The following is a 25488-nucleotide window of genomic DNA, read 5'->3' as shown; positions in this document are numbered from 1 at the left end:
CCAAAACCTCCTTATTGTGTGTGTGTATATATATATATATATATAACACTCGATTAATAAAACCCAGCAGAGCTCATTGCATTTGAGATATTATTTCCAGTGGACGTGGTCTCGCACTATACTTTCATAACTTGTTTCAAAGCTGCCATTCGTTGTGTGGTCGGTGTATATATTATCATATTTGACCATATACGCTCCACGGTTTTCCATTTTATCACGCTGGGAATCTTTTTAGATTCGTTCCACTTTGAAGTGTGTGCAGCAGTCAACATGAAAAGCTAAAACTGGGGCAATCATCCGTCACAGAAACCGGGGCATCTTATTTTGGTGGTGTATTTTTTTTTTTTTTTTTTTTGACAAGAGCTTGGCTGATGAGACAATTAGCAGATTCCCCAGCTGTTACCACTACTTGCCTGAAGGAATCCCGGGAACATAGCTGTCAGGGTAGAAAATGACCCGCAGGCTCTGACATGTGTAGGTCAAATGGCCAGCCATCGGGTCTGCTGGAGTCAGTGGGTTTGTTATGAATACTGCTCACACATTCAGCACTTCTCTAAGTCCCATGCTTCACTTGAGTCCATGCTCCACCCATGTCTCCTGCTGGAGCTGTCAGGGAACTATGCTGCTCGATGACATCAATGAACATATGCAAATGCTGACTGTATTTGTTTTTGTTTTTTTAATCTTTTATGTAAAACACAAAAAGTGGCCGCTCACTTCCTTTGCAGGCCGAATCTTGTCAACGACTGGGGTAAGACATAATGGGATCAATGCACAGAAAGCTCATTCGTCATGGCGGTGTTTGGAGAGCGAGAGGTACATTTTTGAGTGAGCAGAGATAAGGATACGAGACGTGCGTGGTGTGGGAAGCAGGAGAGTGGCACAGATAGAAAGCAATACAAGTGATGTAAGGGGAAACTTGGAAAGCCAGAGAAAGAGGTGCTGTGAGCAGATTTGAGTTGGTTGTTGGGTGTAATGTTTGACAGCATGACATGACATTCCTCAGGCCCCTGACAGTAGTAGCACCTACGTGACAAACATGTGCTCATGCTATAGTCATCGTTTCATCCGGTGCCGTCTTACCACCACGGCAGCCTCCTCTTTTCGATGCATTAAGCCACTTGTTCTCGGTTTCAATAATATGCTCTCCAACTATTTTCAGCCCGAGACCTGAATTAGGAAAAATGTAGAGTCCCAGCGGGAACCGGGCTCATTATACCGTAGTATTAGTGCTCTGTTTGGGGATCTTTCCAAAAGAGGCCTATGACCCAGTTCGCAACCTAACACAAGCAGGATATGATGGTAATGTCTATTTTTGGATTAAATGTGTAGTAACAGAAGAAATTAAATGCAATAAGAGCTAAATAAAAGCCAGCTGTTGGACATACTTGAAAGTATTTTGCTATTACAACTGACTTCGTGTGTAGAACAAACCTCACGCCGTTCAGTTGCATTCACGATAAAGTCATTTTTTTCCCCCATGAGCTTAAATTCTCAGAAATCTTCAGGTCTACTGGCAACTGGGTGGAAAAGCATAATGTTTGGGGTAACGTGTGTGGGAAAGCCTAAGTCTCTGTGCGTTGTGTTTAGCCCTGCAGATGAGGTGAGGTGAGGTGAGGCGTCAAGATGGCCTCATTGATTGAGCTGTTATGTAACTGTGGGAATATTGAAATTTGTTCTGATTGCATCAGTCATGTTTGCATATCTTTCTCTCCCACAGAGCAGCTGTCCTATTTGGGAGGACTTTATCACCAAGGCGGGGAAACTGCAGTCACAGCTCAGGTGAGAGCGTGTTTGTGTGCACGTACAACACACGTGCATGCTTCTGTGTGTTTTAGTGCTAAAGGAAACCCGTTAATGACAATAAACTAAAAGGAGTGGGATAAACATTTTCCCATAGTCATTTAGTCTCTCTTAACTTAAATACACTGGCTCTTGGTCAAGTTGGTGTAGACACTAGGTGTATTTCTATACAATGTTTTTTTATGTGAATTTTCAATTTGCACTTGAAAAAAACTTGAGTGGAAATATTTTTAAAAAAAATTAAAAGTTAGAATATTGCATAAAGGTTTTTGGGGAGTTGGTGTTCCCGTAAAAGCTAAATGCATTGAAAAAAAATACCACAACATGCTTCCACCTCAACAGAAAAACAAAACATCGGATATATGCAGGCTGATGAGAAAGTGATATAAAACTCTCCTTAAATTCATTTGTGGATTTACTGGTGGTCTTTTGCTTGTCATCCCTTTGCAACATCTTCTGCAATGTTTAAATGGGAGTATTGATCCCCCTCCACCCCAAACAACTGTTTTATCTCGACAAACCCAGCTTCTAAGATCCACGTAAAATGCACGTTAATTCATATTTTCTTTTATTGATTTTTCTTGAAATTCGCTGAAAATTTGCACCAAATTTGAGAGGAACCATGACTATAAACATACATACATAGCAGTGTTAACAATTTTGCAGATTTGAATAAGCTACAACAATTCTTGGCCAGGAAAGACCAAGTGATTATTACATAACATCTCTGATACTCCATGTTGGCACCCTTTTACACAAAAATCTCATCCGATCAATTGATTTGGTCCTTAATCTGGGCTTTTACATTAGATGTCGATGGCATTCCTTTCCCAAGAAGTTTCAAGTTGCCACGTGTCCTTCGACTAACGAGCAGCGACATTCACATAAAAGCCTCATCTCTTAACAATACTGTCCAGGGGTCATTCTGTGTCCTTCGCACCCATTTAGTCTCCTTTAAGCCTGATTTAATTTCTCTTTCTAGTGCTGTAAATTTACACACCTCCTGCCAAAATTATTCCAAGTCTTCCACTAACAATGGATGCCAATCCCAGCCACCTTTTCCAGTTGGTTTTAAGTGGCCACGTGTCAGGAGACAAACGATTTATGACAGCTGAAATAAAAGCTCATTGTCCGGCATGTACTGCAAATACAGATGTCCTGTGGTGTAAATTATTCTTTGATTAACAATGCATGGCAGTTCTCTAGCCATTTAAGTGTCCACGTGTCCTCAGACCGACTAACACTGACAGTTTTATAAAGGCTCGGTGACTCAACAATACTGCACAGGGGCCACTCTCTGTTCCATTAATCCATTTTCTCAGTATTAAGACTGATTAAAGGCGATATGTTATTCAAGTGTCTCCGTCATTCAGGGGTTAAATATGTGACCCTGCCATGCTAAAGCTCAGGGGAGTATTTGTGACCTTCTTGCTAATGACTGCTTGTTTGGCAGTAGAATGTTTGTGTGTGTGGACACCAGGCTGATGAGAAAAGCACAAATCCACTAGAGTACCTAAGTGGTGCAAAGGCGAGTCGAACTCAAAGTGTGATCTTTTTAGTCCAAGTAAGCCAGTGGCAGCTTGATGATAGAGATGCTTGTCCTCCTTCCAATTCATCAGCATATCATAACGTCTGATTATTATCCCACACTTTGAGTCATATTGTTTACGGCATTGTACAACTTTCCTCCTCTATTTATGCTCCCCAAAAAGATCAATTCCTCCTTTCCAGGATGGGTCGACTGCCATTTATTAAAAGATGACCTTGCTTTGGTATTTTAGAGTAGCTGTTGCCCCATTAAGCGTGGCCTACGACCTGCTCCAAGAAGCATTGGTTGTGGCGTGTGGTTGCCTGTAACGATGCCCTTGCTGCTGGAGCACCATGAAGTGTGTGCTATCTGGGCTCGCTCGCGGTGACCTACAAATACGACTTTTTCTATCTGCTTTAAAGCCTGTCTCCAGCCGCTACAAATGCCAAAATAGCCCTTTTGACTATTGCACTACCCCCCTCCCCCAACCCAACGGACCTCTGTAATCTGGGGACTGGACTACATAGAGGGACACACATGCACACACAAGCACATACACTCAGTAAAACACAAACACACCCACCTTCCCTCCTTGGCCTGGATAAGTGACTCGACAGCAGTGGCAGCAGCACATGTCTGTGTGTTTAATGACGTCCTAAGGCAGACTACTCTGTAATTTAGCGCCTTTAATCCCCTCTCACAAAGCAACTAGGAAATCAACCAATTACAGCGTTGGGGCAGTTCTGTAATTTTTTTTTTTTTTTCTTTGCTTCAAAAATGGTGTTTTTTTTGTTGTTTTTTTCAGCCCACATACACACACATGCATGCGTACAGAACAGAGCTTTGAAGAAAGAGGGCAGGGTGGAATATAGGCTAACTGATTTCTAATCACGGTCCTCCTTTAACTTGTCAGTGTTTGGTCTGTTTGGTTGGCCACGGTTGATGCAGCTGTGCGAGAGCTAGGCGTTCACGCAGGCCTCCGTCGTTTGCGTTTAAAGTTAATTTTGTATTGAAACAGACCACCTCAAAACTTTAAAACACAGCTTATGATGTATTTGAACTATTACTGGATGCTTATAAAAACCTTTTTGGCCTCAAGAAGGAGCGCCGAAACATATGGAGGCCTGATTGACAAGTTGATTGATATATTGATCGATAGATGGATAGAGTAACAAATGTGAGCGTACAGTACAAACATATACACAAAATATTATTTGGTAAAGCACATTGATACTAACCCTATCAGGATGTGTTTGATGTGTCTTAAACACGTGGACTAAGACCCAACCTCTTTGTATGATTCAGATTTACTATAGTTGCATTCCAGTTTCAGTTGAACCAAGAATAGATGAGGGCAGCGCTACTGAATGTATCATTGTCATAAAGAGCTCTCTGCTGTACTGTGACCATCTCTGTAGGGAGTTTGAATTGGCTTGGCCAAAGCCTCGGGGAATAGATATGTTAAAGTCGTTTGTCTTGACTCGAGAACAGGGGCATGTGTAGATTTTGAGACCAATGGTAGCAGTCAGGTCGTTGTTGGCTTACTGTGCAATGCTGGAACACTTGTAGCGCTAATTGGTTATTTTCTAATTCTCACTGAAGTCTTGAGGGTTTTTGGAAAATTGTCAGAGCTGAAATGAAACCTGATTATTCTGCCTTTACAGCCTAGTATTCACTTATATGTTAAGAAGAAAAGTTACCCAATTTTCCTGTTGATTGAGCCTGAAAGTATTTAAGACTTTATTTTCTAATGCAGCTTGTACATCAGTTCTTTGTGGGATGTAAAACTAAAAGTAAAAGTGTGGTGCATGAATACACCAGTTTAGTAGTTTGGCGCGTCTTTTGTAAAAGCATGGAACAGATAAAAGCTGACGACCATGCCAGTTGTTAATTACCACACATTGTGCTTCAGTGCTCTGGAGCCAACGATACTAAAAGTAGGCTTCAAGCCTCTTATCACACAAATCTGTTTGGAATTAATGTGTTAAACTTGACCGACCGTGACTTTGCTGCAAGTGCATGTAAAATGTGATCCATAGACCAATGTGTACATGTTATAAATTAGTGGAGGCGGATATTGGTTAGAGGTAGTACTGGTGCCCGCACTGGGCTTTAAATAGAAAGGAATCTGTGTGTGCCTGCGTGTATGTTTCTTTTTCCATTTGCAGGAAACACCCATGGATCTTCTGGTCAGCTCTGAAACAACACAGCACTTGTTAGCCAATATTATATTAGATCTTTGAATGATAAAGAAATAGATTGTTCCATCCTTGACTGGATGCCAATACCGGACAGTCATTCGAATGTGGTAGGATTTTAAGGCCTGTAAGTAACTAAGCTTTGAATTGAGGTTGTTTATCAGTCGAGCTGTTTTCTTTTTCTGTCAAGCTTGTCAGAGTCCGCTTAGCGATAACCTGAAACTACAGTTTAACAGTTTTCAAAGAGTGAGATAAGATTTTAAAATGCTGTGCAGCTCAGTATTAAGGACGCACTTTAAGCACGATAAACCTTTCGTCTTTTCGGGTTCAAAAAGGTAAGTCTGTTTGAACCCCAAGGGTGCTCAATCTTCCTCTCGTCCCTAAATTTTTTATTTCACATATTGTTCTTTCTCATCAAAACCTGGTGCCTCACACTGCAACTGAAGCACCGACAGTTTGGTCAGTAACGTTACTATTGTCTGATAGCCTTGAGCATTGCCTCACATGTATCTTTGGATACACACAGGAAAAACATACCAAGTAAACCGAGCGTGTTACCACAACAAATGATTGCCTTTATTTTGTGGTTATGTTGGAATATTAGACATTGAAAAAGGCTTTGGTTCCATCTTTAAAGTCAAATCTGAGTCTCGCCACTATGCTTGATTCGGCTATTGTTTTGCCCAGTTGTACCTTACTGGGGTGTTTATGGAAATTCCCAGGTTGTGTTATGAAAGTTTTCTGTTGGCCAATGGAAGATAACAAGTGTTACAAATTCGCACACTTAGGGTTAGAACAAACAAGCTTTTGTGGCAGGACATACTTTGGAAAAACTTCGTAGCAATTGTGTTTCTTTGTGTAGCACGCATGACTGACAGGTAGTATAGTCTCTGTGTAGGAGATCAGATATCACACACACACACACACACACACACACACACACACACACACACACACACACACACACACACACACACACACACACACACACACACACACACACACACACACACACACACACACACACCAAGAGACTTTCATCTTCATGCCTGTGATCTTAATCATGAGAGCTCTGTTGTTTCTGAAGTAGGCCAGTGTTTGCAAGTTAACCAGTCAGCTGGCCTGCAGCCTGTTGCCATCCAGCAAAGTAAGTTCTCTGCCAGGCAGCCTGATAGTCAATCAGTCGGGGTACCAGCAAGATGGGGACAATAATGAGTAAAACAGTGAGTAATCTTACGCCGAGCTTCCACGACTTTTTATGACGGTTTGGATTTTGCCTTTAGTCCGCTGTGAATACATAGTATTTTAAAGTGCACTTTTTTTTAACTGCTTTGCCAAGCCATTCGTGATGACAGAGAAGCAGGTCTAAGTTGTGAACTTGCTCCAGGCCCCCTTTCCTTCGGGTAGAGCCCACATTGATCCTTTCATTGACCTGTACGTGTGGCAAACCAAAGCTGCTCTGCTGAGCCGGACAGATTCCAGTGGTCCTCAAGTAATTACATAGACATTCCTCACACAGCAGGGCAAGTTCAAGTTTTAACTTAAACACGCACTCAACAGTACAGAACGTATTCTATCACATTTAGTTTCATTGTGAAACTATTAGGGTCTATGTTGGTATCAGTGTAGAACAAATGTTTGCACCTATGTCTGTAAAAAAATGTTTTACCCTGTAGAAAAAAAGATGATAGTTCATGTGATCAGTTTCTGACTTTGCCTGCCAACACCTGTATGTAATTACTGCCGTTGATCTGCAATTCCCTTTTGTGTGTTGCATGATTTATTTTTATTTATTTTTTTTGGGGGGGGGTATTTTTGTATGCTTTTAAAAAAAAAATTAAATATGTTTTATATTTTACTAAATCATTTTTCTTAATAAACCTCTGCCTTCCTGTTTTTTTTCCCCAGGGCGACCGTGGGCGCTGTGGCTGCCTTCCTAGATGCTTTCCAGAAGGTGGCCGACCTCGCTACCAACTCAAGAGGTAGGAAACAGTCACACGCAGGCCGAAGATCGAGTGTGTAACAAGTGGTGCTCCCTGGCTAACCTATTCTTGAATTCTGAAATACCATTTGATGGACCCAAGTTGAAGCCCAGTGCTGAAAGAGTTAAAGTGGTTAACTCACTGTTTGGCAGTGTACGTGTCTGTGTAGCTCCACTGAAAGTCCAGTCCTTCACCCCACTGTGGTGCAGGGTTGTTTGCTTTATCGTATGGGTAGTAAATCTGTCGGTGTGCTGTTTGAAGCTCTGCTGTTGGCTTTATCTTCGACCTCTAGCCCCTTTTCTCTGCTGTCTTCAGTCCATCCACCCCCCCCTCCCCCTCCCGCCCTCCCTCCCTCCCGCCTACCTCTGCAACATCTGGACTCTCTGCTAGTCTGCTTGAATTCTGCGTGTGTCTCGGAGGAAACGGGGGAGAGTGCGAGATCTCATCCCTCCCTGTCTTCGACACCTCCAGCCCTGCACCATACTATTAATAGGAACTGAGACGGACGCACACATTCATCACCTCACTCACAGCAGAGAGCGCAAGAGGGGGGACAGAGCGAAAGGGAGAGACGGGGGGAGAACAGGGAGTCATCATTCTTAGTCTCCCCCTCTCTGTGTAACTCTCGCAGCGTATCTGTTTGCTGTGAAGGAGTCGGATTCAGTTAGCTGAAGAGCATTGCGTCATTTTTCGTCCGCTCTTTTATCACTTTCTCTCCCTGTTCTCTCTATATTGTGTTTTAGGTTAGTGGTGTCACATAACACTCATCGTTTTGTGCTCTGTTGCTCAGGCTTCACTGCCCACCTGAGCTCTCCAGCATAGAGGAAAGCGTGGATAATGAGTTCAAATACACTGCTGACTGACACATGTTTATCACGGGTAGATAACCTGTCCACATTATTACAGTATTACAAGGGTATTATAATGAGTCTTGATTATAAGGTTTACAGACCATATTTTCCATTAAGGGTGCTGTTGGTTTTCAGCACGGTTTATAATCACTCTTATACCCATTTTTTTTTTTTAATTTTTTTTTTTTTATATATATTATCCCTTTAATCCTTTTATAATGGTGATCATACTTTGTACAGGTTTGTGAATGCTGATCTGTTTATTTGATCTATATTATTCTTTAAATAATGCTATTAAAATCCTCTTTACAAAGGGGTGGTGCTCATAACGTCCTTCAATAATCTATTCTTTGTTTCATTTCTCAAATGTCTGGAGAAGATTTGGCTACTGTTTTATTGAAGACTTATCCTAGATTGAACTTCAGTACTATCACACAAATGGGCACACACATGCACACTTTGTCGACCTAAAGATATGGCTGTTTGATTTTTCCATAGTGATTAAAGACTTTCTTAACTGGCTGTTGTCTCGAGAGCTGTGATAGCTTCTAATAGCTTCTGTAATGACCAGCATGTGTTAGAGAGAGAATAACACCGAGTAAAGATGTCACATTATTTTATTTGTTTTATTTTCTATGGCTTCTGAACTCATTGCACAGCAAAAAGGAAAAGATTGAGTCTGAAACAAAGTTTTTCTCATTACCCCAACATTCACTTTAAAAGTACTAGCAGTATTGTTTTGGTGAGATCCATCGTTTTTAGTGGCTCAGAGGTACTAGCAATGACATTTTTTTTAGGTCAGCTCCCAATAAAAAAGAAACATCTTTGTCCCTGGAGTAAAATTTACTGAGGGCTCATTTGTCACCAAACCAAACTGCACAGTTGGAATAGACTGTATCCACAAAACAGTTGTTATGTGTATGTAATGGTCTTGTAGGAATGACAGGGGTAGTTGTTCCTCTGCTCGGTGAGGATATCAACCCACAATAGTGTTAACATGCAGAAGAGTAAAGTATTATTTTTTGAAAACATGTCTATGTAGTAACTTTGAAGTCAATGAGTTTTGTATCTTCATCAGTTAAAGTACAGATAAACAATTTTGTGTTTGCTTATAACTAAAGGCTGCTGAGGTCACTCATGTGCAGGAGATGGTGGCTCCTTTCATTCTGTATATCTTCATCTTGTCCTCCTTTGCGCCTTCAAGTCCTAACCTGTTTCCCACTGCCATCGACATGGTAATGCCGTGGAAATGAGGTGTTTGCAGATCAAAGGTGTGTGCGTGTGCGTATGCGCGTGTGTGTGTGTGTGTGTGTGTGTGTGTGTGTGTGTGTGTGTGTGTGTGTGTGTGTGTGTGTGTGTGTGTGTGTGTGTGTGTGTGTGTTGGGGGGCTAAAGTTTAAAAAAAACAACAAGAAAAAAGGAAACAACTGTTCCTCTCCTTCAACAACAACCACGGCCACAAAGGTACCGACAAGTTTGATAATCTCTCAATCATGAGAACAGCGCTTCCGGCTGCCTTTGTAAATGGTTGTGCTCTTGTACGGCTTTTTAGATTTTGGCAGTAGGATAGCTCATTAAGATTTAAGGGCTGATCTATAGACCTGGCAGACTTTGATGTCTGATAGGAGGTACGTTCGCAGGTGCTCAGATGAAAGTAACTCATCAGTCTTATCACAACGGCAGCTTGATCAGAAAATTGAAAAGACTTGTCAAAACGTAGACTCTGGACTGCAGTTTAGTGTTTGCCTGTGAATCTGTAACAATATTTACATGTGAAATGTGCTTGCTAAGTTTTTTTAAATAACACTTTGAAGGACCAAACAGATGTTCAGTTTACTCTGGTCCAAATATAAATACAACTGTGACATGATAAAGTACTGATTAAACATCTTTAATGTATGACACAGATAACCCAAAGCAAGACATGGATTAGACACGTCTTAATAGAAACAGTGATGTTTTCACATCAATCTTTCAATTTATTTTCAGTCATGAACACCTGTTGAATACAGGACTCTTGTTTTATTCCTTTTGTGGCTCACACTGTCGGTGTCAAAGAGATCTGTTACAGCCGCACAATAATTATTCTTTTGTTCTAGAAAAACATTTTAACAAAGATGTTTTTCTCACAGGTTAACTCCTCAAATGCATTTTTAGTTTCCTAGTATGTGGGAACACCAGTAGTGATTTGTTTGTACAATGACCCACTGCGTAATCACTGTAGCTGCTTAAATACTGTCGTAGGTGAAATATGTGAAAGGTGGATTCAAGCTCTTAAGAGAACATCCCCTCTCCAAAAGACCTCGATGATGTCATTTAGGTCAGGCACTACATTAACAAGAAGCAAACCTTTTGCCAAGGCGGGAATTTAAATGTATAGTTTATTCCTTCATACTTCTCGTACTTATGAATTCCTGAGGAGATAGATTAGTTGCACCTTTATCAAATGAGAAGGTAACGTAAACAATTTCATTATTAGTGTTGACAGGCTGTGAGTTGCTCTCTCAGGCCTGCTTAGTGGTTGTTGCATTCTTGATATTGTTGATTTGGAAGTTCATATCTGCTTAAGCTGGAGCTACCAGAGGCAACTTTAAACCTGATAATTGTGCAAAATGCCATAATTGTAACATTAATGCTAATGTTTTTTTGTTTTTTTTTAAATATGGTTTTCGTTGAAAAATGTGGGTCATCAACACACTTCTAGCTGTTGCATGGAAAACACACTGGTGTTGGGAAACAAACTCTGTGTTAACATTTGTAAATACTCATTGCATGAGCTAATCGATGTGGTGTCATGAAAACCTTTTTGGAAATAGCCCAGCGAAAGACTAGCTTTAGATAAACATCAGCTGTTGCTCGCTGTTTTTCTTTCTGCATTTCACGTGATTTATAGCATTTGAACCGATTTATGACACCCAGATAAAAACGAACACAAGATAAACTCCTACAAACCTACAGCACTGCGCCAGTTTTTGGTTTGCGGACCACCAGGCTGACGGCACACAACTAGAGCATAGTTCGGGTTAGAAAAGAAATGAGGATTAAGATGCAAGAGTGGATGTGTATTACCAGAATCAACTCGAGAGGAGAGCCATATGAGCTTTTTGTACTGTCAAGTATTGTCAAGGTTTCAGCTTACTGGTTTACAGTTGAATGAAATTAAATCAGCGGAATTTCAAGTGGACAAAGTTTGAATATAAGGAACACAAACGGACTTCAGTTTTTTTAGGCAGAGCCTTTGTATTCATCTGTTGTGAACGCAGACAAGACTTGCTTTAACCGAACATGCACCTGCATGTGGGTACTGTATGCAGTACATGTAACACACACACATGCACACATACAGGATTAGCTGAAACCACCTGTTTCACTGTGATCTTTTCTATTCAGTTGAGGACTTTAATTTGTTGTGTCACTCTGATGAAGTACATTGAAGTGTGCTTTGGCATCTCCACGTTATTATTTTTTTTTAAGCTTGTTTTCAGTTACCTTTTGCACCTTTACACAACATGCCAGTAGAGGTTTTTTTTCCCTTTGAATGCTGCCTGAGAAATGTTTTTTTATAATCAGTTTATTTAAGTTTATTGTAAACTTATTTAATTTTCTTCTAAACAAGTTCCTGTTTTCCTGATTGCCTTTGCTTCTCTTTTTATTTTAGTAGTAGGTGCCGAGTGTGGAAAGCTTAGCTTCGGCTTCGCCATGTGTTTTAAAAAACACATTGATCAGACTTTTGTTTTGCTGTCCCTAATGTCTGCTGCTTGACCTTGTTCTTATGAACCGTCATCTTTGGAATTTTAAGGATGGAAGCAACCTTTCGCTCACTGTATCCCTCTGCCAGTAAAACCAGAATTAAACCCTTCTTTTCCTCACTCAAAACTTTTCTTTTTAACTCTTTTGGCGTGGTCAATACTCACTTTTTTTTTTATTATTATTTTTTTATTTTTTTTTATTCCAATTACTTTTGAGGTACTACTAGCACTGTTTCTGCCATCCAGCTGGTCCTATTGCAAGAGGATAGTGATGACCACAGCAATGGTTTTTATACTTTTCTTCATTAAATAAGATTTGGTTCAGGTGATCACACAATCAGTACCTCATTAAGTAGAATCAGGTGTGCCGGTATTGGAATTCAACAGACACGGGAATGGAATGGCTGCCATACACGTAGAGATGCTGATTTAAGACAAATTTTGAGTGGTCTCTTAATTTTTCCCAGAGCTGTATTTTCAGGATTCTGTAAACACGGGTTGGCTGGTTTTGTCTGTCAGCAGTGAGTTTCTTAAGAAGTAACCTGAGCACACTTTTAATTTCTTAATCATTTAAGAATGTTTCCAATAAACATCAACTTAAAAATTCAGAAAACAACATCGGCATTGTTGGACAAACCAAAACACCTTAAAATCTCATTGGAAAACATTCTTGGAAAACTAAGGAGGATGAGGATGATAGCCTCTTTATTTGTACAAGTGTTGCATGTCACTGTGTCATGTCATCAACAAAGACTTTCCCGAAATTATTAAATCATTAAATCTGCCCACAAAGGTTAAAACATTACATGCAGACATATCCATGTGTTGGCACAAGCATGCTCAGAAAGACAGGAAGGGTGGTGTAGGATGCAAAATAGTGCAAGATTTTAATGTGCTTAAAATATGCACAAATACAAGCTGATATGGCATGTAGAGCACAGTGAAGGCTTGGATCAGAAGCTGCTCTGGATTGCATTTGTTTAAAGCTTGCCAATGCCAGAGGCGATGCTGCTCTTCCTCTTGTGATGCTGCTCTTCATGGAGTCTTGGCATAAACACACATCAGGCCACATGTTGCACACCTACGCACTTGCTTTGGCCTTGAACCAGTGGGACAGTGTTTGGCCTAATAGGTCTAACGGGTCTATTTGATTTAAACTCGTGTGAAAGCGTTAATGATTAAACATGTTTTGGGTACTCGGACGTCAGGCCAGATGAACAATGTCCCCCAGTACCCTGGACACCGACAAACAAGCTGTTACTAAGAGGCGTCTGTAAAGTTGCTAAATGAAAAAACGTGATGCTCTAGGCAACAGAGCTGGGAAGCTTTAGTTAGTTATTTAATTAGATTCCAATTTCAAGCTGCTAAAATTTCATTACACAATTGTTTATGTGCATGGCCACTCCTGATAGACTTCTGATTCTAACATGGAAACAACATTAAGAACTACATTTTCCTGAATGTTTTATATCTTAGCATAATCAAATCATATCCATAATGATACAAAGAGTAAAGCTTTTGTCAGTGGCGAGAATAAAGCCATGTTTTTGTAGAGTGAGCTTGTTGGAATCAGTTAATTAATATTGTTAAAACTGAACAAGTTAGAATGACTTGTATTGATTTACCTCATTTCCATTAATCTCCCTACATCATTATCACTTCCTTAAAAATGTGACTTCACTGCAGTGTATAAAAGTAGCTGCCCGTGCAGAGCCCTCTGAATTTTTGCATCAGTGCTCAGTCATGTTACAACTTAGACAACAAAAAAAATGGACCTGGTGAACAACATTGTACAACCTTATGTATAAAACAAGTGCATGCTGCATTACATTCATTTCAACTTACTCCTGCTTTCCTTATACAAGTTCTTATACTTGTCTTTGTACCTAAAGTTTTTCAAGATGACCTCAGAACTATGTTGTTGTTTTTTTTATATACTTTTTAACATGAGCTGCCAAACAGCTTTCAAACAATTGTTAGTAGTTTTTTTGTACATTTGAAGTTATCAAAAGGACATGCAGCCCATGTAAGATTTGGCTTCCTGTAAAAAACATACCTCATATTTTGGAGAATAATTGCTTTTGGCAGAGACAAAACCAGGCAATGTGAGCCATTTTCCCTCCCGCCAAAAACTTGAAACTGCACTTGTCATTGGTGAAGAGTTGGACAAAGATCTATTGAATCCACGAAAGAGAGAACAGAAAATGCACAAGAACTGCCATTTGGGGGAATAATCCTTTCTCTTGTTTCAGCAAGCATCAATTCATTTTCTGCATAGATCCCCTCTTTCCCTCTTGTTTGTATCAGTTTATAGATGCGTCATAGATTCCTCCTTTATATAATGGGCCTGTGTATGTGTCATTGTGACTGTAGTTTTTTTTGTATCTTGTTTGTCAGTGCATTTCTGTGTTCGCATACATCGGCGCTACCGCTTTGTGGTATTCCCTTCACCAAGTGAGTGAGAGTGGGTGAGTGGTGAGATTTCTTTCAAGCCAGTCACGGTGAAACAGCTGAGCGGCAACGAGCCTACAAAGAGCTTATTCCATACTACAATCGAGACATGGAGAGACAGATTGGACCTCCCTTTATGTTACTAGACTATATGCAGATAGGCATGCACTGCAGGAACATTGCTTAGCATCCTAACAGTCATATAGATTTGCAGTAAGCCAGTTTTACCAGTTCTGAGACATCATTATAGGGTTCGTTTTAGTCTTCCGTTAACCTTTATTTAAATCCGAGAGTCTCACCTCAAAAACCACAGTTTAAGGTAAAAGCAACTAGGCGTTCAGATGTGTCTCTGAGGGCTTGTACACTGATTTGTCATTCATTACGTAGTACACACTCAACATGAGTGACCGCAGGAATATGTAGCAGCTAATGAAATAATAAGAGAACTTTTGAATTGCATATCTCTGCCATTTTCTTACACATTGCATGTTCAAAAGTAGGTTCATAACAGAATTTCTCACACCACCCAAAGCATAATAGTCTGATCTCAGTTATAAATAAGCAGGACTGTGTCACATGTGGGTTTGCAGCTGTTAGGACACTGTCTCTACATGTAGTGTGTGTGTGTGTGTGTGTGTGTGTGTGTGTGTGTGTGTGTGTGTGTGTGTGTGTGTGTGTGTGTGTGTGTGTGTGTGTGTGTGTGCGTGCGCGTGTGCGCGTGCGTGCGTGTGCGCATACAGTATATGTGAGTCTGTGCCTGTGTGTATATGTTAATCCCAGTGGCTCTGTCAGCATCTCTAGTGTTCGGTCTGTTTGGACGCGTCTGACTCCGTTGAGATGAAATAGACACCTGCCACAGAGCTAGCATGTAGAAGCCTGTTGTGACCTAAAAAGATGATCCAGCAAACATATTTTTAGTACCGATAATTACTTGAATCCTCTACTCACCTGCGCCCACTGTATGATCGAGATAAATATTCTTTGGAAAGAAGCTTTCTCCGTTGAAAATCACTGTTTCCTTGGACCTAAGAGCCACACGTTTTATTGTCCTGATGTAGATATAAAAGTGCCTATCCAGAACTCTTACACACATCCTGTCTGTTTGGAAGAATGCTGGCTGTTATTGTTTTTATTGCTGTCTTGTAGTCTTTATTACAATAATTGCTGTTGTCCAGCTTTACTTCTGTATCCCCCCCATTTGTAGCCCTCTTAGCTGCTTGTACCTGTTTGTAATTTGCATTAATTACAGCAATGCAGTGGGAACTCAGTTTTTCATTAGAACCAGTGGAGACAAGCACACCACCAACCAAACATAAACACCAGTATGTTGACTGGAAGCAGCCCAATATGTCTGAGTAAGCTGCAGCCTTTATGAAACTTTAATGATTGCTGGTCTCTCCTTCAAGGAGACCTGGAGGATTATGGAATAGAAATGCTTGTGTTGTGCTCGGTTGTGCTGAAATACTGGCTGTGGTGTTAAATCTTAAATTAAATCCCAAGGTGAGCTATAATTTTGTCATAATCAAAGGATAATGAACTGGAAGTAGTGTGAACACCAAAATTAAGGGTGTTTCAAAAATAATTCCAGTGCTGATTTGACCATCCAAGTCCTCTTCTTGCTCCATGTTTTCCTCTAATTGTCGCAAAGTGGCTGAGCTACATCCACCCGGCCTCTATACTCTGCCTAGCTTCAGCCCATTGTGTAACCTCTCCCATTAACAGCAATGCTGCCCCTCCTTATGGAATAGCTTAGCTCCACTGAGGCCAGTGTGTGCCTACAATGAGTTCATCTCCCAAAAATAACTTTCAATCTAGAGGTGTGCATGTTCTTCCCCTTGAACTATCATTAGTGCATTTCCTGGCCTTTAAAATAACATGGTTGTGAAAGAGTAAATGGACAACTGGTAAACTCCAAAACAGCAGGTACTGTGTAAATTGTTGTTCGGGCTATGTCGCTGTGTTTAGCAGCTATCCAGGGGATATGTGGTTGTAAAGCCCAGATGTCTCCAAAGATTTACCTTCTACGGTTTCCAGTCATCTGCTAATGCACTTGGTGCCTCTGAAAATCCAAGGCAGGAGCTGCCACATCTGTTATCTGTTATCTATGCCTGTCATTACGCATCGATAACATTTACATATCATGACTCATACAACTATCCAGCCTGTCGTAGATTGTTTAAGAATGATTAAAAGCTGCAACAAACGACAGCCTGAGCATGCATGCCACGTGATGCTGACAGTTCACAGGTTGGTAATGTGAAACAGGGGGTTCCTTAAAGTTATAATGGCATAATGGAGGATAGAGGGGTTAGTAATGAGTGTATACATCAACTGGATACTATAGATCTGTTTCAGTCCTCAGGTCTGAATGAGTCTGAGAGGCTCAAACGCTGCACATTAATAATGTTGTATGTCATGCAGATGACAGGTTGTCTACAAGCATTTGTGTGTGTGTGTGTGTGTGTGTGTGTGTGTGTGTGTGTGTGTGTGTGTGTGTGTGTGTGTGTGTGTGTGTGTGTGTGTGTGTGTGTGTGTGTGTGTGTGTGTGTGTGTGTGTGTGTGTGTGTGTGTGTGTGATTTTGTGTGTGTATGCATGTCCTGGTTGTTTCTCAATGAGGCTTCTGTTCTCTCTTTCACTCCTTTTTAGTAACACTGGGCCATATAATTACTGTCACAGTCAGCAAACATCCAACCCATTTTACTTAAAGTAAAAAGTGATCCAGTTGACTGGTTGACTTGCTTAACTCTTTAGCTCGTTGCAGAAGTTATTTTACTTAACAGGCTCCAAGACAAAAGTAACATTTAGTTGTAAATGATCGAGGACTGACTGGGTTAGTAATTCACCGAACACGAGACTTTTGTAGAGAAGGCTTTAATCTAATTCCAACTATATTTTACTCATTTCTCTAAGCACGCCCTGTGTGCTCTGCCATGGACAGACCCCCATACAGCTCTGGCCCTTTCCTCTTTACCCCTTTCAGTCCATGCCTTGGCCTCTGTTACAGAGCGGCCTTAGATCCTGAACTAACCCTCTGTCTCAATGCCCTCACTGAGAGGGTTCTGTCCTCTTTTCCAGTCTTAGTCCTGGCTGTGTACATTTCCTGTCCTCTGTCCAGCCCAGTCCTAAATCCCATCCGCTGGATGAGCTCTGTGCCTCTCAATCCATCCTCTGTTCTCTTCTGTTCACCCTGACCCCCATCCTGGGAATCTTACAGATCACTGCAACCAGCAAATAGATCAGTTAATGGGTCAAATACACACTCACGCATAGACTCGCAGACTAATTCAAGCTTGCGCACCCTTGTGTGCACATGCACACATATGCTCACATAGCTCATGGAGAGTTTGAAGTATATACCAGAGACTAAAATGCAGGTATCCGTGCTCCTCTCAGACCCAAGTACAATAGATTTCTCATACTGATTTATGGGGCAAAATCTGCAAATTTGGTTTACAAATTGAACACAGAACATTACAAGGAACTTTCTCTGAAAGATTTTGTTACAAACATCAGCTTTGGTAGGAATATCTATCTTCTGACAAATTCAGTTAGGCTCCTGATTGCCCTTAGCATGGAGTTAGGGGACGTGCCTGTGAGTCTCAACATTTTATATGTGCAGAACATAAAGGTTAAGACACAAGACCTCATCAGGAGAGAGACTGGCGGGTATGTTTTATAGACACAGAAGAAAACACACCTTTGAGTCGAAAGTACCAGAGAATCATCTGTGTGTGTGTGTGTGTGTGTGTGTGTGTGTGTGTGTGTGTGTGTGTGTGTGCGTGCGTGCGTGCGTGCGTGCGTGCGTGCGTGCGTGCGTGCGTGCGTGCGTGCGTGCGTGCGTGCGTGCGTGCGTGCGTGCGTGCGTGTGTGTGTGTGTCCACGTCCACACAAGTGTTTGTGGGTGGAAGCTCTGTTTGCTCTGTTTTTGTTTAAACATAAACCCGGTTAGACCAGTGAGCTTTGGATTCGGAACATGTGACATGCATGCAAAGCCAAATTCAAAACACATTTATCTGGCAAATGAACTTCAGACTTGTGTCTCCCTATGGCGGTTTGATTGGCATTTATTAAACAAGTTGCTTTCTGACGGAACAAAAAAATGCATTCAATATTATCTTGTATATTTTTATTTTGCATAGTTATCTTGTTTTAGTTTTTTTGCTCTCAAACTTTTTTTTTATGTAAATGTCAACAATTTTTTTACAACATACGGCGCAAGTTAAGGAAATCAAACAATAACCTAAATGTCAGTAGATCAAGACAGGAAGTAGGTTTTTCTCAGGGCAGTTGTAACCTTGGAGAACCCACTGAGAGACATCTCAATAGAGAACATCCCACATGTCCTGATCGTAATATGATGATTGTCTTGATGTTGGATGAAGTGATGAATACGCCTCTTTTGACTGTTCAAGCGAACTGGTAAGCCGAGGATGTCAATTAAATGGTGGCAGTCCAACCCTCTCAGCAGCGTAGATAAATTAGGCTCCAAATAACCTACTTAAACCTGACCCAAAAGATCCTCAAACGTCATTTTAGAAAGTCACTTTAGCTTTTTCTCCCTCGTGTATCTGGTGTGAATGTGAAACCTGACATCGGTGACCTCGTGAAACATTTTCTGTATTGTGTCGTTGTCCATGACAAACTCAGAAGTAAAGCACCAGCTTCATGTTGTAACTGCAACACCTGTTAATCCCAGCAGTTTCTTCTCGTCTCTTTCTGCTCTCCTCTCACACCAACCGGTCGAAGCAGATGAAGCCCACCTGAGTCTGATTTCTTCATGTTTAAAGCGAAGTTTCCCTCCTCACTGTTGTCAATGCTCGCTCATGTGGGAATTGTTGAATTTTATTTTTAAATATATCATTTTTTGGGGGGCTGGTAACATCTCTTCTCTCTGCTGAGTGTGTTTCCTGGTGAACTGAAGACAGCCAGACTAGTCTGCTTAATGTCTGCATTAGTCTCCTAAAGAAAAACACAAGTACGTGTGCTGTTAACATATTTCGTGTGTGAACGTGTGTGTGTGCTAATTTGTTTCTTTTAAGGCAATTGTGGATGTGTGTACTTTTGTGTCAAGTTCACAGATGTATGTGTTATTGCTGTGTGTGCTAATCTTAGGTTTCTTCTTTAATGGTTAACATTGAACACATTAACAGGAGACCACAGCAGCAGCCAGACTGTGACCCAACACAGCCTGGCTTTGTTCTGTACCTCACACACAGACTCACACTGTGTTTCATACACGTGGTGACGTTGATGCTCAGAGCACCGCCCTTGGTGTGCCCAAATTTTAAAGCGAAGGAAGATGAGTCATAGACTAAATGACATGTTGTGGCTAGAATTCAGAAATTGAACAAAATGGTTATATAATATCTCCAGAGATAAATTGTAACGCATGCCAAGACAATTACAGGTATTAACTTGTTCCTCATTTTCCCTTTGATTACCCTCGTAAGGAGCAAAGTAATTTATGATTACTTGTAGCTCTCTATGCCTACATGTCATATCTTTCTGCTCGTTCTTCCTTCTTATTTCTCTCCTTTCCCTTCATTTTCTCTCCTTTACACCTGCAACCTCACCACGTGTCCAGGCTGTCGAGGCCAGGTGGACACACAGCCGGTCTGTGACAGCAACACCAGGCCATTTTCTATTTATCATTAGGGACTTTCTCTGGCAGTTAAAACTCCCCTCAAGGACAGAGAGAAACATGGATGCAGGGCCGAGACAGGGGACAGAAAGAGCTAAGTAGTAAGGGGAAATGACAGCATTTATAAATGTGTTTGTGTGCTCAGTGTCCAGTCTTTGATGTATAGTACTTGAAAATAGAGTGCAGCAGCTACACATTTGCATAAACACAAATATGGTGACACAAAATGCACAGTGGGGTACCATCATCAGCTCGGTGCTGTATAACTGTGCAGGTGGGCCATCTGTTGTTGCATCGAGCATTAAAGGTGAACTTGGACAAAGTGTGTTTCCTCCTTCAGTCCTCCCCAGTCACAGGGAAAATGTTATACTTTTAGATTAAGATGTGTATATTTAAAAAAGGACCTCATTCTATGTGTTTAATGCAGCATTATTTAGTATAAGTTTACCATTGAGTGTGTGAGATAATATGGCCATTGTGTGGGTTGATAGATGGATAAATGATGGTTAAGTTCAGTCCATTAAAGTTACCCAGTCAGCAGATTGATTCAGTGTCCGAATTGTTCCCTATTGTCCCATAGACACTTCATAAAACCCTGAATGAATGATGTTTTTGTGTGAAGTGTGTGTACTTGAGTAGGTGGATGGATGTGGGGGGGGGGACATCAGGGCGGAGAAAGTCCCCTAACTAGGTCTTTGACAGCATAGGGGCGCTCATCCACATACACAAGCACACACACACACACACACACACACACACACACACACACACACACACACACACACACACACACACACACACACACACACACACACACACACACACACACACACACACACGCAAAGGCTCAGACACACACATGATGGATCTGGTGGTCATTATTGCAAACAAGGCAGTGTTGTGTTGCACTGACAAACAGTTCAGTCTCTACTGTGTCTCTGGTTCAAATTATCACCAGTATCTCGGAGTCGAGGCCTCTCGGTCTGTCTCTCTCCGTCTCTCTCTGCGGGGGAAGGAAAGGTCGCAGACACATTCAGAAGGTGAAAAGCTAAACTTTGTAGATATTTTTGATGTCCTGTTGGGTTTTAAGTAAGTGGTATGTTAGGTCCATTGCTTTCATGTGTCTGTTAACAATACGACAGACTCCTGTCTTGTTTGTAACTGGGTTAGGGGGAAACAGGTTCCTCATAAATGAAAAGGAAAGACAGCCCATGTAGATTGTGTTTCAGGGTGGATTACCCTTCCACAGCCAAAGTTTCATCATTTTGTCACACTTTTGAAAGTCACCTTTTAATAAACATCATCTTCCTATTATTGAAGGTCATTATGATATTATTTTCTTAATCACTTTGATGCCTAAACTAATTTGGTGCTTGATCTAATATTAAGTTTTTATCCACAGAGACGCGTTAACATCATGAACTTAACTGTTTGTCATCGATCATGGCAGATAATGACGTTCTTCCCTTTTCTCATATTGTAACCTTTTATCTCATCCAACTGTTGACTTTTCTAAATTCTCATAAAACATCATTAGATATTAATTGTTTAAATTAAATTGTTGATAAGATTACTGTATTATGTTTCGTGTCAACATGGAGTTATATTTGACTATAAATATGGACAGTGTTTTCCTGTCTTCACTTTCTAACGTGCATCATTTCCTCCTGTTTGCAAACAACATCTAATAGAGGGTGAATTTGTTCACAATAACATTTAGACCTGTGTAAAGTATTGTCCTGGCTCAGTAGCACATGTCCGATCCCAAGTTGACTTTGTCTTTGCAGATATAATTCTGCGTAAAATAGATGATTTAATTGAGCTGTTTGTATTTTGGCAGTAGTATAGGGGAACATCAGTGTAGCATGTATTTAGTATACACTACAGATGCACATTGACTATGTAAATTCACATTGTTGATACATGCACATCAGCACGCCTGCTTTGTCAGCAGATTATTGCTTTACAGTATTACAGCTATTGACAGTAATCTCTACATGGCATTTTGCTGGTGGATGTAGTAAAGTAACATTGAAAGGTGAGTGAAAATAATATAGCCGAATAAATGTTAGATCTTTTTTTTTTTTTTTTTTTTCTTCAGACGTATACATATTAGAGAATAATGTGAAAATTGTACCAAAACTGCATTATTTCTTCTCTTAGAAAGGCCTTCAAGAATATTGTTGCTTTGCACGGTTCCCTAATGGGTTATTGAGGGTAATCTCTACATGGCATGTTGCTGTGTGAATGGGGTATCGACAGTAATATGCAGTTAAAATTTTCTCAGACAAGGTGTCTCCTAGGTCTTAAGTTTACCTTCTCCACCCTTCTTACTTGAATTACCAGTTTTTCTCTGTATGACTTATACATGCATGTTGCAACAAAGTTTTCTATTGCTTGTATTTTTTTTTAAAGTTATATTCATTTTATTCTACTGTTGTTGTCTTTTTTGTGCTGGTGATTCAACCAACATCCAACTTGAATATCTGTGTCACACGCGTATGTTCTACCCAGTGTGAGGAATTACTGAGTCACAATCTAAACTTTGACTTCAGTCTTGCGCACAGGTCAAATGTGGCTCAGACCCTGTGACTCGGACGTTAGTTTATTCAGAAATTGCAGTGGGAATATGAACCTCTGTCCTCTTCATTGTCAATTATTAACTGTGGCATCAGACTTTTTGCACGTCCAGTCCATATGCTGACACCAGACATGGTCTCGTTGGTCCAATACATTCGGAAGAAGACACTCTCGTGTCGATCGGGTGTCATGATTTGATTGTTTTTGAAGTTGCATTTATCATTACCACTGTTTCTCAGTTCTGCATACCATAAATAAGGATGTCACCAGTCAACCAAATGGGGTATAAATTCTATTCATTGGTTGAGGTCCGAGTAAATCCTTTCTGTTTATCTGTCTGTGGAATGTGAGTAAGTCCAGAAAGAAAGATTAGTGAAAAAGTGGGGCACCAAATCCCACAAAAGAGCAAGAGTGGGCTCTCTGATAATCTATCCTTTCTCTCTTTCCATCTGTGTCTCTTTGTCACTCTCTCGTCATCTCATGACTTATTTAAATCCCCTCCTTGGTGGCTTTAATTGGTCCGATTCTGCTGTTGGTCTGTTCCATGCTGTGCAGGGTATCAGCAAATGAAGCCCAGTTTTGCCTGTTTTATTACAACAACTCGCGTTATTGTGCGTTTTAGATGTTACTAATTTCTACATTTGATGATTGCTGATGAGTAGAAATGAACACAACACAGATTGGGCATTTGCTCGAATACACACTGTGACTATAGATTCAAATCAAGAATTAACCTGAAGGTGCACTTTTGAAGATCAAGTGGTGATCAGATGATATTGCATGTGGAAAACCTAGAAGAAGACTGTAGGACAATACAGGTTTTTTCATTATTAAGACGAGTGATGTTTACATGTGTGAAATATTTCTTACTGTAAGGTCAGTGGAGAGGACATTTGCAAGGATACACCAAAATGCTGTCGTATCATCGTGCACTTTCTCACGGGATGTTTTCTCCTTCTCTTTGAGCATTTATTTTGGTCTCCAATTTGACCGCTCCTTGAACTAGTCCACTGCTTACTGACTGGATTAAGTGAGGCACCGTGTTAACATTATGGTACTACTTTCACAGAGACGTCAGAGACAGTGGACGAAGACACTACAAGCAGGGGAAAAAAACGAGAAAACCAAACAGAAAGATTGGAGTATACTGTAGAGATCAAGATCAGCTTAAAAGATGAAATCAAAAGGAATACAGAAGAAGGCATGACCTACATTTGCATTTCGATCTGCACCCCAAGCCATCACGCAGTAATTACATCTCACTGTGAGAGTACAGTAAACCAGTTAGCATAAATTTACATATGAAGTCTGCCTGGAGAGGATTTGATAGCAGGATATTCTTGTCAATAGACCACCCTTGTAAATTTCCCATGCACCCCTCTTGTACAGCTTGTAATAGAGACCACAGTATTAAGACTGTCCTCTTCTTCTTAACAGTTGACTGTAACCCGTAGACATCTGTAATCCTCTGTAGTGCAGCTCTGAGAGGCCTGTAATCAAACCATCATCATTTAGTTCTCGTTTGGGGAACTTTTTTGCTTCATTGTTGTCTTCAGCAAGCGAAGCGGTTGCCCAGTTGGATTTAGGTCAAGCGACTGACTCGTCTCATCTAGAATATGCAGCTGTTTGAAACAAAAAACACGTTGCGGTAGTTTTATGTTTATGATGATTGTTCCGAAAATGCAGGTCTATATGTATAAAATGTCTTGAGTATACTTTATGACTGCACTGTGGGTACTTAATGTAGTCTAATAAGCAAACTTAAACCCATAATTTCACTTTTTAAATCAATTTTTGTTGAACAGCTGTTACTCAACGTGTATTCTACAAATAGAACTAGTGTTTTCTCTGTAAATAAGGACGGCATGCGCAACAATCCTGCTAGATGAGAAATAACCCACATAACACCCGACAGAAATTGACAGGAAAAAAGATAGCAGCGTTTACTAGGCTAGAGCCATGCATTCTTGCTTTCTTAATTGGTTCCCATCCATTGCTTTAGTATCCATTCATAACATTGTACTGTGAGGCAGGAGCAGTGAAAGGGGAGGAAGGTGGAGATACAGTACCTTTAGAAGCATTCAAATAAGAAAGAGAGACACATAGAACTGGTACATTTCTCAGCTATCTTTTCTCGTTAATCTGCAGCTTCGAGAGCTCGTTAGCAGTCACGCTGCAGAACCACACAACGGCGGCATACTGTCACACTCCAATTGCTCCTATTTGTCATCTACACTCCGGCCGCTCGTCTTTATCTTTGGCTTTCTTCACTCCTTCACATCCATGTCTGTAGCACCAAAAACGTAATGTACAGTGTATCTTTTTTCCTGTCTTCTATTTTCTTTTCAGCCCTCCTCTGTAAAAGGACAAATGTTCACATTTTTGCACTGCATTCATTAGTATTCAGGCTGCAGCACAGCCGTGGCACACTGACACACTTACTGACACCAGCCTCTGCTCTGTTTGGTGTATATCTGTGCAAAGGTTGAAACATCACCCCCTAAATCATCACTGCATCCTTTATTCGGCTCCCGCACTGATGGTGAGATGACAGAATAGAGGGAAGGTAGGAAGAAGTGGGAAGACAGAAAAAGTAAAGCAAGGTGCAGTATGAGGGGGAAAAAACATAATTAGGGCAGAAAGGGAGAGGAAAGTAGAACCACTGACGGAACAGAGAGGAGTGGAGATTGGACAAGATACCGCCT

General features: G+C 40.8%; 1 protein-coding gene across 8 annotated transcripts in view; it reads left to right on the top strand.

The window, feature by feature from the left end:
- LOC138617878 (protein MTSS 1-like) overlaps positions 1-25488 on the top strand; it is a 50482-nt gene that overhangs the window by 331 nt on the left and 24663 nt on the right. For 7 of the 8 annotated variants that reach the window (XM_069693212.1, XM_069693215.1, XM_069693218.1 and 4 more), the window contains exons 2-3: positions 1721-1782; positions 7438-7511. In XM_069693212.1, the coding sequence (XP_069549313.1) occupies positions 1721-1782; positions 7438-7511 (136 nt within the window). Of the gene's footprint in view, positions 1-595; positions 752-1720; positions 1783-7437; positions 7512-25488 lie in introns of those variants that run through there. The other variant, XM_069693213.1, reaches the window with a different exon arrangement.

Source organism: Brachyistius frenatus, unplaced genomic scaffold, assembly GCF_029030835.1.
Source record: "Brachyistius frenatus isolate BFR_SWC_R1_liver_20210118 unplaced genomic scaffold, ASM2903083v1 Contig_14, whole genome shotgun sequence".
NCBI classification, from domain to species: Eukaryota; Metazoa; Chordata; class Actinopteri; family Embiotocidae; genus Brachyistius; species Brachyistius frenatus.
Note: the sequence above shows the minus strand (reverse complement) of the source record. Positions and strands in the feature narration are given on the sequence as shown.